This window comes from Amia ocellicauda, chromosome 12 (assembly GCF_036373705.1).
Source record: "Amia ocellicauda isolate fAmiCal2 chromosome 12, fAmiCal2.hap1, whole genome shotgun sequence".
NCBI lineage: Eukaryota > Metazoa > Chordata > Actinopteri > Amiiformes > Amiidae > Amia > Amia ocellicauda.
This window is the reverse complement of record NC_089861.1, coordinates 12,557,412-12,572,315: the sequence shown is the minus strand read 5'-3', so window position 1 is coordinate 12,572,315 and position 14,904 is coordinate 12,557,412. Positions and strand designations below refer to the sequence as shown.

Below are 14,904 nucleotides of genomic sequence, written 5' to 3'. Positions count from 1 at the left end.
TTCGGACCTTCTGCTAATGAGCTTGTAACGGTGAAAACTACAGAGTGGGCTTCATGGCAAGTCAGGCCCTGTCTTACTGCTGTATGAAGCTCTTACAGGCCTTGGGAAAATCTTTTATTTTTCTCTCTCAATCTCATCACTTACTGCGCTAGCTCCATGCAATATAAAGGTGTTGTATAGCATAAGTGTTGAACTGTAAATCAGGAAGCTGTGCCCAAAAACAGTTGTGTCATATATACTTATTGTATTTCCTTATGATGTGTTTCACTTTGCCATCTGTCGTACCATTATTTTATGCCGATTGAATACATGACTTCTCACAGAGAACTAGCAATAAGATAACAAGATAACCAATGAGGCGATAGTCACTCCTAAGAGATCCCCTAGCAAAATCAGTCGTTCAGTCAACTTTCACATTTAACCGTCAACCACACCTACATTTAATCCCACGTATGTAAATTAGCACTTTAAATAAAAAGCTCCAGCCATGACCGAGAAAAAGTCATTATCACGTGATTATTTATCTCAGGGTCTCCCATCTATGCCCTCTGTTGGCTTGTGGTCAGTTCATATCAGTATTATCTTGTGAACACAGAGAACAGCCTTGTCAAACGAGGGAAAGAAGGCCAGAGTGTGAGGGCAAAATGGTAAAATGAACAGGCTTCAAAAGTAGCTGTATGAAATGGATACATTAAGAAGGTCAGTGTCAGCAGAATGCGTTGCTTGGCTGGGAACATGATTCGGTGCAAATTCAAGAAGTTAAGTTGCCAGTTCATCGAAAACCTTAAATGCATGCAGAAGCACTTCAAACTCTGCAGGCTGAAGTCTGGGGTTGTAATTGCATTGTTACCAAAGTCTTTGCTATAGTTTTTTGGGACAGTTGAAGCTGGGCTGAGGTACTCTTGGTAATCCAAGTCAAAGAGCATGGAAGAAGTGGAAGTTCAAGACAGCACAATTTTATAATTATATTTTCCTATGAAGGGTTTCTTTTTATATATTCACCTTTTACTGAATGTTAAAATAATATTACCTTTTATTTATTCATCTTGATATTCTGAAGAACGTAATGCATTCTGCAACTTTTCCTGGATAGAGGCTATCCACGTATTTATCTTGCCCTTCGGCCTTGTATGGTGTCCAGTTGCCTTTTTCCAGCTTCCTCAAAAGCATCTGTAATGCATCTATAGCCATGAGACAAAGACTTAATCCAATGGAAAACTGTTTATCCATCCCTGAATTAACCAGACACCTATAAAATACGAATATTATGTTTTTATTATCTTCTATCAACCACACAGGCCGGTTACACATGCTTTTGGTAGCAGGCCAGGTCTGCTTTTCAGGTGAGATTTATGTCATCTATTTTAACAACGGATATCTAAAAATACTCTAGTTTTTCTGTAGTTGTGTACATTTAAATCTGAAAACCAAATGACCTCAAAAATAACAGAACAAATCCGTTAAACTGATTAGGTGGAGAATACTTTGAGAGTATCGTGTCTCATTTTTTTTGTGTCAGGTCAAAGCACAAATGGCTCCCGCAGTCCGGCAGGAGCTGATGTCTCTTTCTCTGTCTGTGGTTAAAACAGGCGAGGGGAGCCTCCTGTGGTGTGTTAACAGCCTGTCTTTTAAGGTGTTGGATGAAGGAGTGAAACTGAGCCACTCTGTCCCCGAGGCTGTGCTCTCCTGCTGCAGGCTAATTAAAGCTGGGCTCTGGGCTGTGTGCTGCCTGGCGTGAGTTCTGTATTGTTTACTCTCCTCTGCGTATTTCTGAGCTGGAGAGGAGAGGGACACGCTTCGGACAGAACCTGGCTTTTTGAGGACTGTTGGGACAGGATAGGAAGCAGTGGGGGATGTACAGGCAGGTTTTGGAACCCAAACCCAGTAGTTACATGTTACATTTTGTATGATTTACATGAAATTACATTTTTACGCTGAAGTTGTACTATAATGGATAGATGTGGTTGGATATAATTATGACTAGCATGGCTGCAAGAGAAGATCTCAATGACTTTGGAAGATATATGATTGTTGGGGTGCATTTGGCAGCATCTTCAATGACCAAGACAGCTCAACTTGCTGATGTTTACCGCTGGTATGGAAAGGGGAAAGATATCATCGGCAAATACACCATACTGGCTGCACATGGTTGCCCAACATGCTAATGAGTGACTTTACATTGGCATTTTGTCCACCACCTGTATATTAATATACTAATAAGTCATCAATTGACATTCTGTTAAGTAATTTGTACACCTGCCATTCATCATTTCAGAATGTATAGACAACACCCTGCAACAGATCAAGTGTTCAGATGATTTGGTATTGAATCTAGGTTGTTGTTTGACTATCTGCTTGTCTAAGGGGGTGACAACCAAGCTATGGAGATGAAATAATTGGGACACTGCTTGTGGAGTGAGGACTTGACTTTGTGTATAACTGGGTAGGGGGGTTAAGAGCCCATATTTGCACTCTACCTTCAACAGTCTTTTAAAATCATCCATAATGAAAATCCCCCAATATTTCTGGCTTTAATTAGTTGTTTAACATAGACATTTCAATTAGAAGTAAGTTGCTTTTGTAATTTGAATTTCAGGGGCGTGTACTCACTGCATATGCCATCTGTAGTACCTTCTTGAAGCCTGATCTCATCAGATCTCAGAAACTAAGCATGGGCAAAGCAGGTTGCTGCTGGAGTAGTGAGATGGTAGCCTAATGCTGGTTATCATTTTGTTACAGGGTATAACCTGCAATACAATGTTGTGGTGTCTGGTGGAAAACAGGATTAAGCCATATGAGCCAGAGTCTTGTGTGAGACTTTAGCTAAGGCTTAAGGCATATATGCTGATATTGAACAATGAACAATTGAAAGTGCTTAGTAATGTATCCTTTTATGGCCTATCTATAGATATGAATTAATATTCTATTGAACTCTAATTACAAATAGTTGAATGTGAATTAATTATCAATTGAATATATATGTGAATATAACAATCTGAAGTCATCGCTATCTAAAACTCTTTATGTGTCAAAGATGTTAATGATGAGGTGGGCCCAGTTCTATATACCTGTGTTTGTAAGACAGTACAGTTTATTAGAATCTTAGCCACCTTCATAATAGTGTACAGTATTCATTTTTACAGTTTTACATTACAGTGTCCCTTTTTTACCCTGTGTTTGTGCAGAGCCGCCTGAAAGAGTGTTTGAAGCTGCTGGATGATTTCAAACATGGGACGCTTCCCCCTGGGGTCTCCGATGCACAGGTACGGGTGTAAAGTATTTATTTCATTTTAGACATTTCGTTACAGCAATTTAGTGTGATTACATTCCAGTCTGAGCCAGGTGTCTGAAAGGACAGAGGTCAGGGCAGTGAAAAGCGGAGGCTGGCAGAGGTTGTAGGAAGCGATGTGTTCACCAAACTAACAATAACACCAAGTAGGACACCACTGTGACCCCTTGGCAGCTTTCAGTTCTTTTATTTTTTCATGTCTCTCTCTTCTTTTTACTTTGTTGTTAAGCACTCATTCTACTAAACTTGAAAGCAGTAAATCCATCTAACTGTTGAAACTGCTTATTGCAGCCATTCTATCAATTTGTTGATGTTTACAGCTCAAACCCTTCATATATATGGGGTGGATTGTGAGTCTAGGATCTGGAGACAATCTCACTCATTAATTTCTATGGGTTTCCCATCTCAAAGGAAGTCTGCCAAACACTTTGTTAGTATTTTTAATGGTTTCATTCGATACTGTGGTTTGTGTCTCCTCAGCTCTGGGAAGCTCAGAAGATCAAGCAGGTAAGAGTTCAGCACAGCACCACGGTTTTCTAAGTTTCAGTTAGTTTATTGCTAGTTAACTTGCCATTCCCCAAGAAGATAAAATTGCTTTTTACAAATATAATAGCTTGAAACCATTTTATATGTTCTAAGTTTATAGAGTGTAAAGGAAATAATGTACTACTGACATTTCAGCTTCCTGTCTTCTTCGCAAACTACATTTTGTTTGGCCATTTTGTCTATTACGTACTTTGTTCTCTCTTATTTGCCAATCATTTGCCAGGAAACTGTGAGACTGTTATTATGTATTCCAGTACTGTCTACTACTTTAACACTTTGGAGAATTACTGTGTTATTGTCCATACTGTGCTCATGTGAAGAAACAGGCTCTTTTAACAGTATCTGACACAGCAGCTGTTAATGGTATCAAGTGCCCATTTGTACAGAACTAATAATATTGTTCAGCGTGTCATTAGTGCCAGGACTTAGCTTGCCTTTCGATTAATTCAGCCTATACAATACTCAAGATTGGTGTGAAGTTTCCTTTTGTCATGACTACCTGTCATAGGAACTACTTAAAACTGCCTTCCTCTGAGTTTGAGTTCATTAACTCTCTAATACAAGCTATAATTGCAGGCGATCATCCACCCCGATACAGGAGAGAAGATTTTCATGCCCTTTCGGATGTCAGGTACAGTGCTTGTTAGGCTAATTGTTAGACTGTAGTCAGCTTTAGTAAAGTGAACATCAGCCCACAGCTACAGTACTGACTAGAGATGTAAAGGTTATGCTGGCTGATCATTTTGAATGAGGGACTGTTTTATGGCCTAGATGTTGAAGGGTTGGATTCTTAATTAGTAAATCAGACTTTAAACATCAATAAAAGAATGAAGCAGACACCAGTAACAAAGTCAATGCAATGGGCTGGAAAATGGGCTGCATTATATCTGCTCCCAAATAAGGGGAAAGAGGGGTGTCTACAGAAGCACTTCGTGTTTTGTTAGTTCAGCTCCATGTGCTGGCGGTTTTGTTTTTGTGAGCCACTCTAAATAAAAGCGCTTTATTTCCTTGAATTCTGTTTCTGCCTCCTGGGTGCCAGCTCTCAACTTGTTCAAGGCCTGCTGGTGGAGAGGGAAGGTGTAATAGGTGATAAAAATATTCAGAAACCCTCCCGTCACGTTTCCCAGCCTTTTAAATAGAACTATGACAAAACTATGAATAATCTCACATTTTCCCTGGCCACCTTGCTGCCAAAACCTAATAACACACCCATTACCAGCCTTTTCTTTTCTTTTTTTTTCCTGCGATGTAGTTGTTTTGCAGATGACATCTGTTTGTTATCTTTGGATTTCACAGGTTATGTCCCTTTTGGAACACCAATAGTAAGTGTGATTTTGTTTTGTTTGTGTTTTAAATAGTAAAACCAAAATGAGAAAGGAGAGAGGTGCATTGTACTCATTAAACGAGGAAAGCTAGGTCTATTTAGGCCAGGGGTGACTTTTTCTGGTGGACGCATTTATTTCTGATCAATTCAGTGTGTGTTTTTTCATGAATTCACTAATGTAGAGGTCAATTTGGATCAAGCACCCAAATACCTTTTGGTTCTCAATGGCCAGATTTCCCATAATTGAACAAGTGACTTGCTGAATTATTCAACCACTAAAATGTATAAATAGAAACTGGAAATTTAGCTTGACCTATATTACGCTAATTGCACTTGGGCTTTCCAGGACCAGGCTTGGATGATTTAAACAATACGCAATGGGGCATCAAGCTCTGAGTTGTACTCCAGCTTACTTAATTAATTTAAAGCACCCTGTTTTGTTTTAAGTAAAGACTCTTCACTTCTTTAGATCGGTAGATCGGTTTAATGCTCTGTTTGTTTGCAGGTTGTGGGCCTCCTGCTGCCCAACCAGACCCTGGCATCCACTGTGTTTTGGCAGGTGAGTTGTCTGGCCTCATTTGCAGAGCTTGTGTGCATCTCCCCTTCAATATTAATCCATACTTAAAGTGCAAAGAAGACATGTCCAGAGCCCAGACAAAATAGAATGATCAGATGTAATATAGCTGTGAAAAGAACGCAAATCATGTAACGGATACAACCACATCAAGATACACAAGCTCAGAAAAAGTGCGGTAGGTGTTATGTTTCAAAGTGACACTAGTCCGATGTCTACTGTCAGTGCTCTTTTATTTTTCTCCCCAGCATGTGCCAATTACTATCACAGTTACATCTTAACTACCATTTAAGTGAATAGTAGAATCCAGGTTTGTGCTAAACGCTAATTTCTCTTTCTGTTTTTGGCAGTGGCTGAACCAGAGTCACAATGCGTGCGTCAACTATGCAAACAGGAATGCTTCCAAGGTACAGTACATTCTTAAATCCATGCAGATTGTACTGCCTCTAAAACCAGTTCTGCGTAAGGGATTTGAGCGCATTGGTGCATTGGGAAAGAAGTGGACTGGACAGAATTGTGTTTTTGCTGCTGCAGACTGAACAAGCTACAGCCTTTAAATTTGATATTCAGCATAGAAGTAAATACAGTTTTACAGTAATATCTCTGCATTTCCCATCCAGGATTAATTTCAGTGTGGCAAAAGTAATCTAAAAGGTTCCTTTTGGTTAACAGCCAATAAGTAAGCAAATATTTCTAAATAGTTTCTAGCAACCCGAGATTTATATCTAAAAAAACAAAATTGTTGTATTGTCTCGACTCTCAAAATGGTATGGGAGGTATTCAATTTAGCACAGACTTTAGAATACAGAAAAATATGTGAACTTTAGCCATGAGAATCCAAAGCGTTTCACTAGCCCCTGTACCTTGTTGCTGTACTCTTGTAAGAACTTAAGTACATAAGAAAGTTTACAAACGAGAGGAGGCCATTCGACCCATCGTGCTCGTTTGGGGTCCATTAATAACTGAGTGTCCAAGGATCCTATCCAGTCTACTTTTAAATGTTCCCAAACTTTCAGCCTCTACCACATCACTGGGTAGTTTGTTCCAGATTGTGACAACTCTCTGTGTAAAGAAGTGTCTCCTGTTTTCCGTTTTGAATGCCTTGAAGCCCAATTTCCATTTGTGTCCCCGGGTGCGTGTGTCCCTGCTGATCTGGAAAAGCTCCTCTGGTTTGATGTGGTCGATGCCTTTCATGATTTTGAAGACTTGAATCAAGTCCCCACGTAGTCTCCTCTGTTCCAGGGTGAGAAGGTTCAGGTCCCTCAGTCTCTCAGTAGGACATTCCCTTCAGACCTGGAATAAGTCTGGTTTCTCTCCTCTGAACTGCCTCTAGAGCAGCGATATCTTTCTTGAAGTGTGGAGCCCAGAACTGCACACAGTATCCAGATGAGCTCTAACTAGTGCATTGTACAGTCTGAACATCACTGCCCTTGTTCTCAATTCTACACTTTTGACAATATACCCTAACATTGTGTTTGACTTTTTTATTGCATATCCACATTGCTTGGATGGAGAAAGTGAGGAGTCCACATAGACTCCTAGGTCTTTCTCATGCGTTACTTCATCTAGATCTGTACCTCCTATAGTGTAATTATAGTGGACATTTTTATTACCCTGCATGTATTACCTTGCACTTGTCCACATTGAATTTCATTTGCCAGGTGTTGGCCCACAACTGAATATTATCTAAGTCCCTTTGACTAGCTTGTGCTGCCAAGATTGTGCCTGCTGAGCCACCTATTTTAGTATCATCTGCAAATTTGACAAGTTTGCTAACTATCCCAGAGTCCAGATCATTAATATAGATTAGAAAAAGCAAAGGCCCTAATACTGATCCCTGTGAAACTCCACTAACAACCTCACTCCAACTCCTCTAATCATCACCCTCTGTTTCCTATACATCAACCAGTTCATAATCCATTTACTTACATTACCCTGAATGCCTACAGCTTCCAATTTAAGGATCAGTCTTTGGTGTGGAACCTTATCAAAAGCTTTTTGGAAATCTAAATATATCATATCATATGCTTTCACATGATCTACAGCTGCAGTTGCATGTTCAAAAAATTCTAAAAAATTAGTAAGACATGATCTGCCTCGTCTAAACCCATGTTGACTATCGCCAAGAATATGGTTTTCTTTAAGATGCTCCTCTATTTTGTGTTTAATCATTTTTTCCAACATTTTACAAGTGATGCAGGTGAGACTTACTGGTCTGTAATTTCCTGGCTCAGTTTTGTCCCCTTTCATGTGAATTGGTTTGACATTTGCTGTCTTCCAGTCAGTTGGCACATCCCCTGTTCTAAGTGTCATTTGGAATAATTGAGTTAGCGGCCTATAAATAATTTCCCTCATTTCTTTAAGTTCTGTTGGAAATATCCCATCTGGCCCCGGTGATTTGTTTGTTTTTAATTCTGCTAGTCCCTTTAGTACCTCCTCCTCATTTATCCTGATCTCTCTTAGGGTTTGACTGGACTGATTGTCAACCTGTGGCATGTCATCTGTTTTTTCTTTTGTAAAAACCTCTGTGAAGACCTCTTTCCTCACGCAACCTCAAAATAACGATAGCTCTATGTAACCAATGCTGTCTTATATATTAGATCAACAGTCTATTATATCCACTCAAACTTGGCCAACCAGGTTATACACTGCATGCTTGTGCCCATTACAACACAAAATCAATTACATTAAATTTTACTTTGTAGAGCACCCTTCACAAAAAGCCACAGAGCACTTCACACAGTGAAAAGAAAACTGTTAGGCAGGGAGGAGAGAAAATCAAAAACTCCTCTGGGGTTCACAACTTAAGGCCTAGACTTAATGGTTTCCTCCCGACAAGGCAAAACAAAAAATATATATTTTAACATGGGGATCAGAGACAAGTACAACTGAAATTATTTTAAACTATGATGCTGAATTGCCAAAATCGATCATTTAAAAATCCCCTACAATCTGTGAAGGAAATAGTGTAGGATTGGTGCTCACAATAGGCCACACAGCCTTCTCTGTAACCTTGCCCAACCAGTCAATAGAGTAACCAAGCACTGTGGGCGCAGTGATTGATCTTGCTGAACACAACCCAGCCCTGCAGTTGCTGGGAAGTCCTATGACTAAATCAGCCAAGTGTCTAATCCATGAGATCCTGCACTGAAGATGAAAATATTTAACAATGATCCACAAGCAAGTACCTCCAATTCCCCTTTTTCAGGAAAATAATGCCAGTGTGCCTTTTCCAGCCCATGTCATTTAAAGACTTTGATACTGTTGGTCACTTCATTATTTGATTGATAATTTCATTATTTAAATTATAGTTAAGTGGTGTAAGAAACCCAAATTCCTATAAAACTTTAACTGTTGGCTTTGTATGGAGCACCGTTTGTGACAAGAGTGTTTGTCCGTCAATTTGGTAGTTCATTGGGACATTCATCCAGGAATCTGTCAAGTAATTTGTTAATTTGTCCAATTCGTGTGTCAAATATTCCATAATTACATTGATCAACTATGTAATTAATGTGGCTATTAATTCATATAAACAGACAAACTTCCAGACAACCAGACCAACTTCCAAACAGACAAACCAACGAATTTACAGACTAACAGACCAACTGTCAATCATGCACTGTGCCAAATCCACTTGAGTCTTTCTAGCCAATAGGAGCAGACACACCTATTTTAACCAATAAAACTCCAGGCTCACATAAAACGGTTTCAGCCAATAATGGTGCAGTTTATTAGAAAGGGCGTTTCTTGTGTCTCTGTGTAACCGTATGGAAATTAAAATCACAATTAACATAGGCTTGTTTATGAGTAAATGAATTGTTAGAATAGGCAAGGCTTAACCACAGCTTTGCCTAGAGTAAATATACAGTATGTTTAATCACTATATATTGTACATGCAGCGTAACACATTTTTTAAATACTGTTGCAATAAGTGACAAATGTGATATGTTTGTTTTATTTTTTTTCTTTAAAAAAAAGGCTTAGAAATATTAAAATACAGAAAAAGTTTTAAACTTGTGGGTGTTGTTCCATGTGTCTGTAATAAACACTTACCTAAAGTATTTAATATAGAGTGAATATCATTATTTTAACAGGTTACAGCGACCCGTGTCTTCTATGAATACATACATACATACATCACTTCATGGCCCCCCCAGCGCAAAGGTTAAACTTTGTATTTTAATACAGTATTATTATGGACAGTGCACAGTGTGGTGTTGACCCAAACATCTGTATATTTGAATGATAACGGTGAGTCAGCAACACTGAGAGCTGCTGGAAAAATGCTGCTCGTACTACAATTAGCATAATCTATGACAAGTTCTTGGTATTTTTGTATTAATTGTTAATTAGTTTGCTTAGGAGATGATGCTTTGGCATTTTAACAGACTTTCAGATTGTAAGATGTTTTATAATGTTTAATTGTATTTAAATGGATATACGTGTTCGATTGGCTAGGGCAAGGTGTTTAGTGTTAGTGTGTTGTTTATTTGGCTTTAGTATGTATTGTTTAGTTTATTTTCGTGTCCACATATTTAAAGAAATACAGTACATTATCCGACTTAAAGTATTTAGCTAATATTGCAATGATTTGCAATTGGTAAAGTTTAAAACCAAAATATTTCTGTTTAAACACATGTAGTGTGTAGAGTTAAATAAATAAATAAATACATATGTGTGCCGACAAGGTGTAAAGAGAAGCCCCCCCCAATGTCAAGCCCAACTCAGCCCCCCACTGAGAAGAGGCTGACACAGCCCCACAACCCCAACATCAAGGATCCAGTCTATTTTGAAATAAATATAATCCATTGATGCTTGTCCTTCAGTCTCACGGAGTAAAGATTGCAAGTGTGATTTTATAGCCTGATGGGTTTCTGATGAGTGATTTGGATTCATAGCGTGGATTTTCTAATGAGGGGGAAGACGCGGATGGAGGTGAGAAACAGAGAAACGCCCTTTCTAATAAACTGCACCATTATTGGCTGAAGCCATTTTATGTGAGCCTGGAGTTTTATTGGTTAAAATAGGCGTGTCTGCTCCTATTGGCTAGAAAGACTCAAGTGGATTTGGCACAGTGCATGATTGACAGTTGGTCTGTTAATCTGGAAGTTCGTTGGTTTGTCTGTAAATTTGTTTGGAAGTTGATCTGGTTGTCTGGAAGTTTGTCTGTTTATATTAATTAATAGCCACATTAAATACATAGATCAATGTAATTATGGAATAATTGACACACGAATTGGACAAATTAAAAAATTACTTGACAGATTCCTGGATGAATGTACTACTATATGGCCAAACTGCTGGCTGAATGGCCAAATTGACGAATTTCCGAATGAATTTCCCAATGAACTATCAAATTGATGGACAAACACTTTTGGCACAAACGGTGCTCCATAGCTTTGGCTGCATCTGATTTAATTGGAATTACTTTGACCCACTTAGAGAAGGTGTCTATCACTACAAGAATGTACCTGTATCCTCCTTTTGAGGAGGGCGGGGGGGCTTACATAATCAATTTGTAAGTCAAGTTAGGCATTGCATCTCAAATGTTGTTTTTCTTGTCTGGCCACCAAAAATTCTACCTAACCTATCCCACATATTTCTTATGCCCTCCTTCATTGTGGGTCATATACAAAAGATCAGACCAGAGAGGGTCAGGGGCAGCCCAACAACACATCCACAGCCCCTGTGGAAAAAGTCCAAATATCCTCAACTAATGCCAAATTAGTTTCTAATCCACAGTAGGTGTCAGTTCCTGCTCCTGTGGTTGAATGCTTTTCTTTACTTGGGCCAAAACAGGAACAATCCTGATCCTGATTTTTTTCTTCTTCTTGCCAGCTGTAAATCCAATGGGGATGGTACAGCTGCTGTTACACCATGCAGGCATGCTTTCCAGTTCACTATGGGGCTGCAGATTTCCCGAGGCAAATTGAAGCCATGTAAGCTTCCGTACAATCCTTGACTTTAAGTCATGTAAGTTATAAGATGAAACATACTCACCATCAACAAGTATCTTGGAAAACGAACAAGATGTGGCAAATGTTCTAAATTAGTATTTCACAGAGGTTTTTACAAAATAAAAAATGGATAACATGCCAAAAATGAGAAGGAGGCACTAAAGGGACTAGCAGAATTAAAAACAAACTAGTCACCTGGGCCAGATGGTATATTTCCAACAGGCACTAACTCAAATATTCCAAATAACACTTAGAACAGGGGATGTGCCAACTGACTGGAAGATGGCAAATGTCATACCAATCCACAAGAAAGGGGACAAAACTGAGACAGGAAATTAAAGACCAGTCAGTCTCACCTGCATCACTTGTAAAATGTTGGAAAAAAAGATTAGACAGAAAATAGAGAAGCATCTTAATGAAACCATATTCTTGGCGATAGTCAACATGGGTTTAGACGAGGCAAATCATGTCTTACAAATATTTTAGAATTTTTTGAACATGCAACTGCAGCTGTAGATCACGTGAAAGCATATGATATGATATACTTAGATTTCCAAAAAGCTTTTGATAAGGTTCCACACCAAAGACTGATCCTCAAATTGGAAGCTGTAGGCATTCAGGGTAATGTAAGTAGATGGATTATGAACTGGTTGATGTATAGGAAACTGAGGGTGTCGATTAGAGGAGTTGCTTCTAACTGGAGTGAGGTTGTTAGTTCCACAGGGATCAGTACTAGGGCCTTTGCTTTTTCTAATCTATATTAATGATCTGGACTCTGGGATAGTTAGCAAACTTGTCAAATTTGCAGATGATACTAAAATAGGTGGCTCGGAAGATACAATCTCAGCAGCTCAGGTTATTCAAAGGGACTTAGATAATATTCAGTTGTGGGCCGACACCTGGCAAATGAAATTCAATGTGGACAAGTGCAAGGTATTACATGCAGGGTAATAAAAATGTCCACTATAATTACACTATGGGAGGAACAGAACTAGATGAAGTATCGCATGAGAAAGATCTAGCAGTCTATATGTGGACTCCTCACTTTCTCCATCCAAACAGTGTGGGGAAGCAATAAAAAAGGCAAACAGAATGCTAGGGTATATTGTCAAAAGTGTAGAATTGAGAACAAGGGCAGTGATGGTAAGACTGTACAATGCACTAGTTAGAGCTCATCTGGATACTGTGTGCAGTTCTGGGCTCCACACTTCAAGAAAGATATCGCTGCTCTAGAGGCAGTTCAGAGGAGAGCAACCAGACTTATTCCAGGTCTGAAGGGAATGTCCTACTGAGAGACTGAGGGACCTGAACCTTTTCACCCTGGAACAGAGGAGACTACATGGGGACTTGATTCAAGTCTTCAAAATCATGAAGGGCATCGACCACATCAAACCAGAGGAGCTTTTCCAGATTAGCAGGGACACACGCACCCGGGGGCACAAATGGAAATTGGGCTTCAAGGCATTCAAGACGGAAAACAGGAGACACTTCTTTACACAGAGAGTCGTCACGATCTGAACAAACTCGCCAGCGATGTGGTAGAAGCTGAAAATTTGGGAACATTTAAAAATAGACTGAATAGGATCCTTGGATCACTCAGTTATTAATGGACACCAAACGAGCACGATGGGTCGAATGGCCTCCTCTCGGTTGTAAACTTTCTTATGTTCTTAACACAGCTGTCGGTTGTAGGGAAATCCCCTCCTGCCTGGCTCACAAGATGTAAGAAATACAATTTGTAAGGAATCCACAGGACCACGGTGAATCAATAAGATGTTTATTAAAAAATGGTAATAAAATAATATAGAGAAAAAGGTGACAGAGATACAGAGGATCCCTGGACTCAGCAAGGGCTCTGAGACCCGAGACAACTATGTGTAGTTATTTATAAGTTGAGTCCTTGAATACAAACAAAGAAAAAGTCTGTATAAAGAACAAGAACACGCCCCAAGAACAAGCAAGAACTAAAGACAGCTGCAGTCCAGGCCTGGCAGAGCATCACCAGGGAAGAAACCCAGCATCTGGTGATGTCTATGGGTTCCAGACTTCAGGCAGTCATTGAGGATTTGCAACCAAGTATTGAAACTCACAATTTAATTCATGATTATGTTAGTTTGTCCAAATACTTTTGAGCCCCTAAAATTGGGTGTAATTCCTACACCGTTCATCCAATTTGGATGTAACTACCCTCAAATGAAAGTCTACACTTAAAGCACATCTTGTTTCCTTTCAAATCCATTGTGATGACGTACAGAGCCAAAATGATGGCAATTGTGTCCATTTCCAAATATTTATGGACCTAACTGTATGGTCCCTATGGGAAGAATGGCAAGTCTAACAGATTATATTGGCTACTGAATAATCAACTGAGTAAATATGTCAAGCCCTTTCATACATTTACACCTCACCACTTTGGTGACCGTGTGGACAACTCTCAGTAACAACAGGAAGGTTTTTTATCAATGTAACTGTGTTTACCACATTCCCTGAAAGTGTCAAGGCAAGGGAAATCAAATGTTTTGAAAACTCTGTCTGCTACAGACTTCTAAAGAAAGGCAGACAGACGCAGGCCCTGCATAAACCAATATGAATTAATTTGGATAAGTCCAATATAGTTGCTGATCAATCCTAGAAATTCTCACAGTCTCTGTAAGAATCTGTACAGGGGGCACAACATAATTTCTGTTACTATTATAGCCTCCGAAAAGTGGACATAACGAACAGAATGGAAAACACTGAAATTATTTGTTGGCTTTTGTTTGTGATGTAAAGGACCATTGTAGTTGGTGTGAAAATACTTATTGAAGTCCCTGCAGAATGTGGACACAATTAATGTTGTTTGACCATTGTTTGGCCTTCTCCACCTCACTGAACTTCCCGTTGTTGTGTTTTCTGTTTGTTTATTTGTTTGTTTGTTTGTTTTTCAGCCTACGCCAGCATCCAAGTTCATTCAGGGATACACAGGAGCTGTGACCAGTGCAGTCTCCATAGCGGTGGGTCAGTCTTAATTTGGTTACTGTTTATGTATGGATTGTGTATGTAGATTTATTGCTATTGACTGGGGATTGATCCCAATTACTGTGACAGACAACATCACGGTGGCCCAATAAAGACAATTCAGTCCCTCAATGTGTGAAAATGTTTCTCTAACTGCAGGTGTGCCACCCTGTGTCTTAAGTCAGCAATCTTACAAGCATTTTATCTCTGGAGGCCC

The 14,904-nt window shown here is 39.3% G+C and overlaps 1 protein-coding gene across 1 annotated transcript in view; it reads left to right on the top strand.

Moving 5' to 3' along the window:
- Positions 1-14,904, top strand: part of sfxn5a (sideroflexin 5a) — a 54,878-nt gene that overhangs the window by 4,826 nt on the left and 35,148 nt on the right. Inside the window, exons 3-9 of the mRNA XM_066718357.1 lie at positions 3,186-3,263; positions 3,770-3,796; positions 4,412-4,466; positions 5,132-5,157; positions 5,665-5,718; positions 6,084-6,140; positions 14,618-14,683. Coding sequence (XP_066574454.1) covers positions 3,186-3,263; positions 3,770-3,796; positions 4,412-4,466; positions 5,132-5,157; positions 5,665-5,718; positions 6,084-6,140; positions 14,618-14,683 — 363 coding nt within the window. The remainder of the gene's footprint in view (positions 1-3,185; positions 3,264-3,769; positions 3,797-4,411; positions 4,467-5,131; positions 5,158-5,664; positions 5,719-6,083; positions 6,141-14,617; positions 14,684-14,904) is intronic.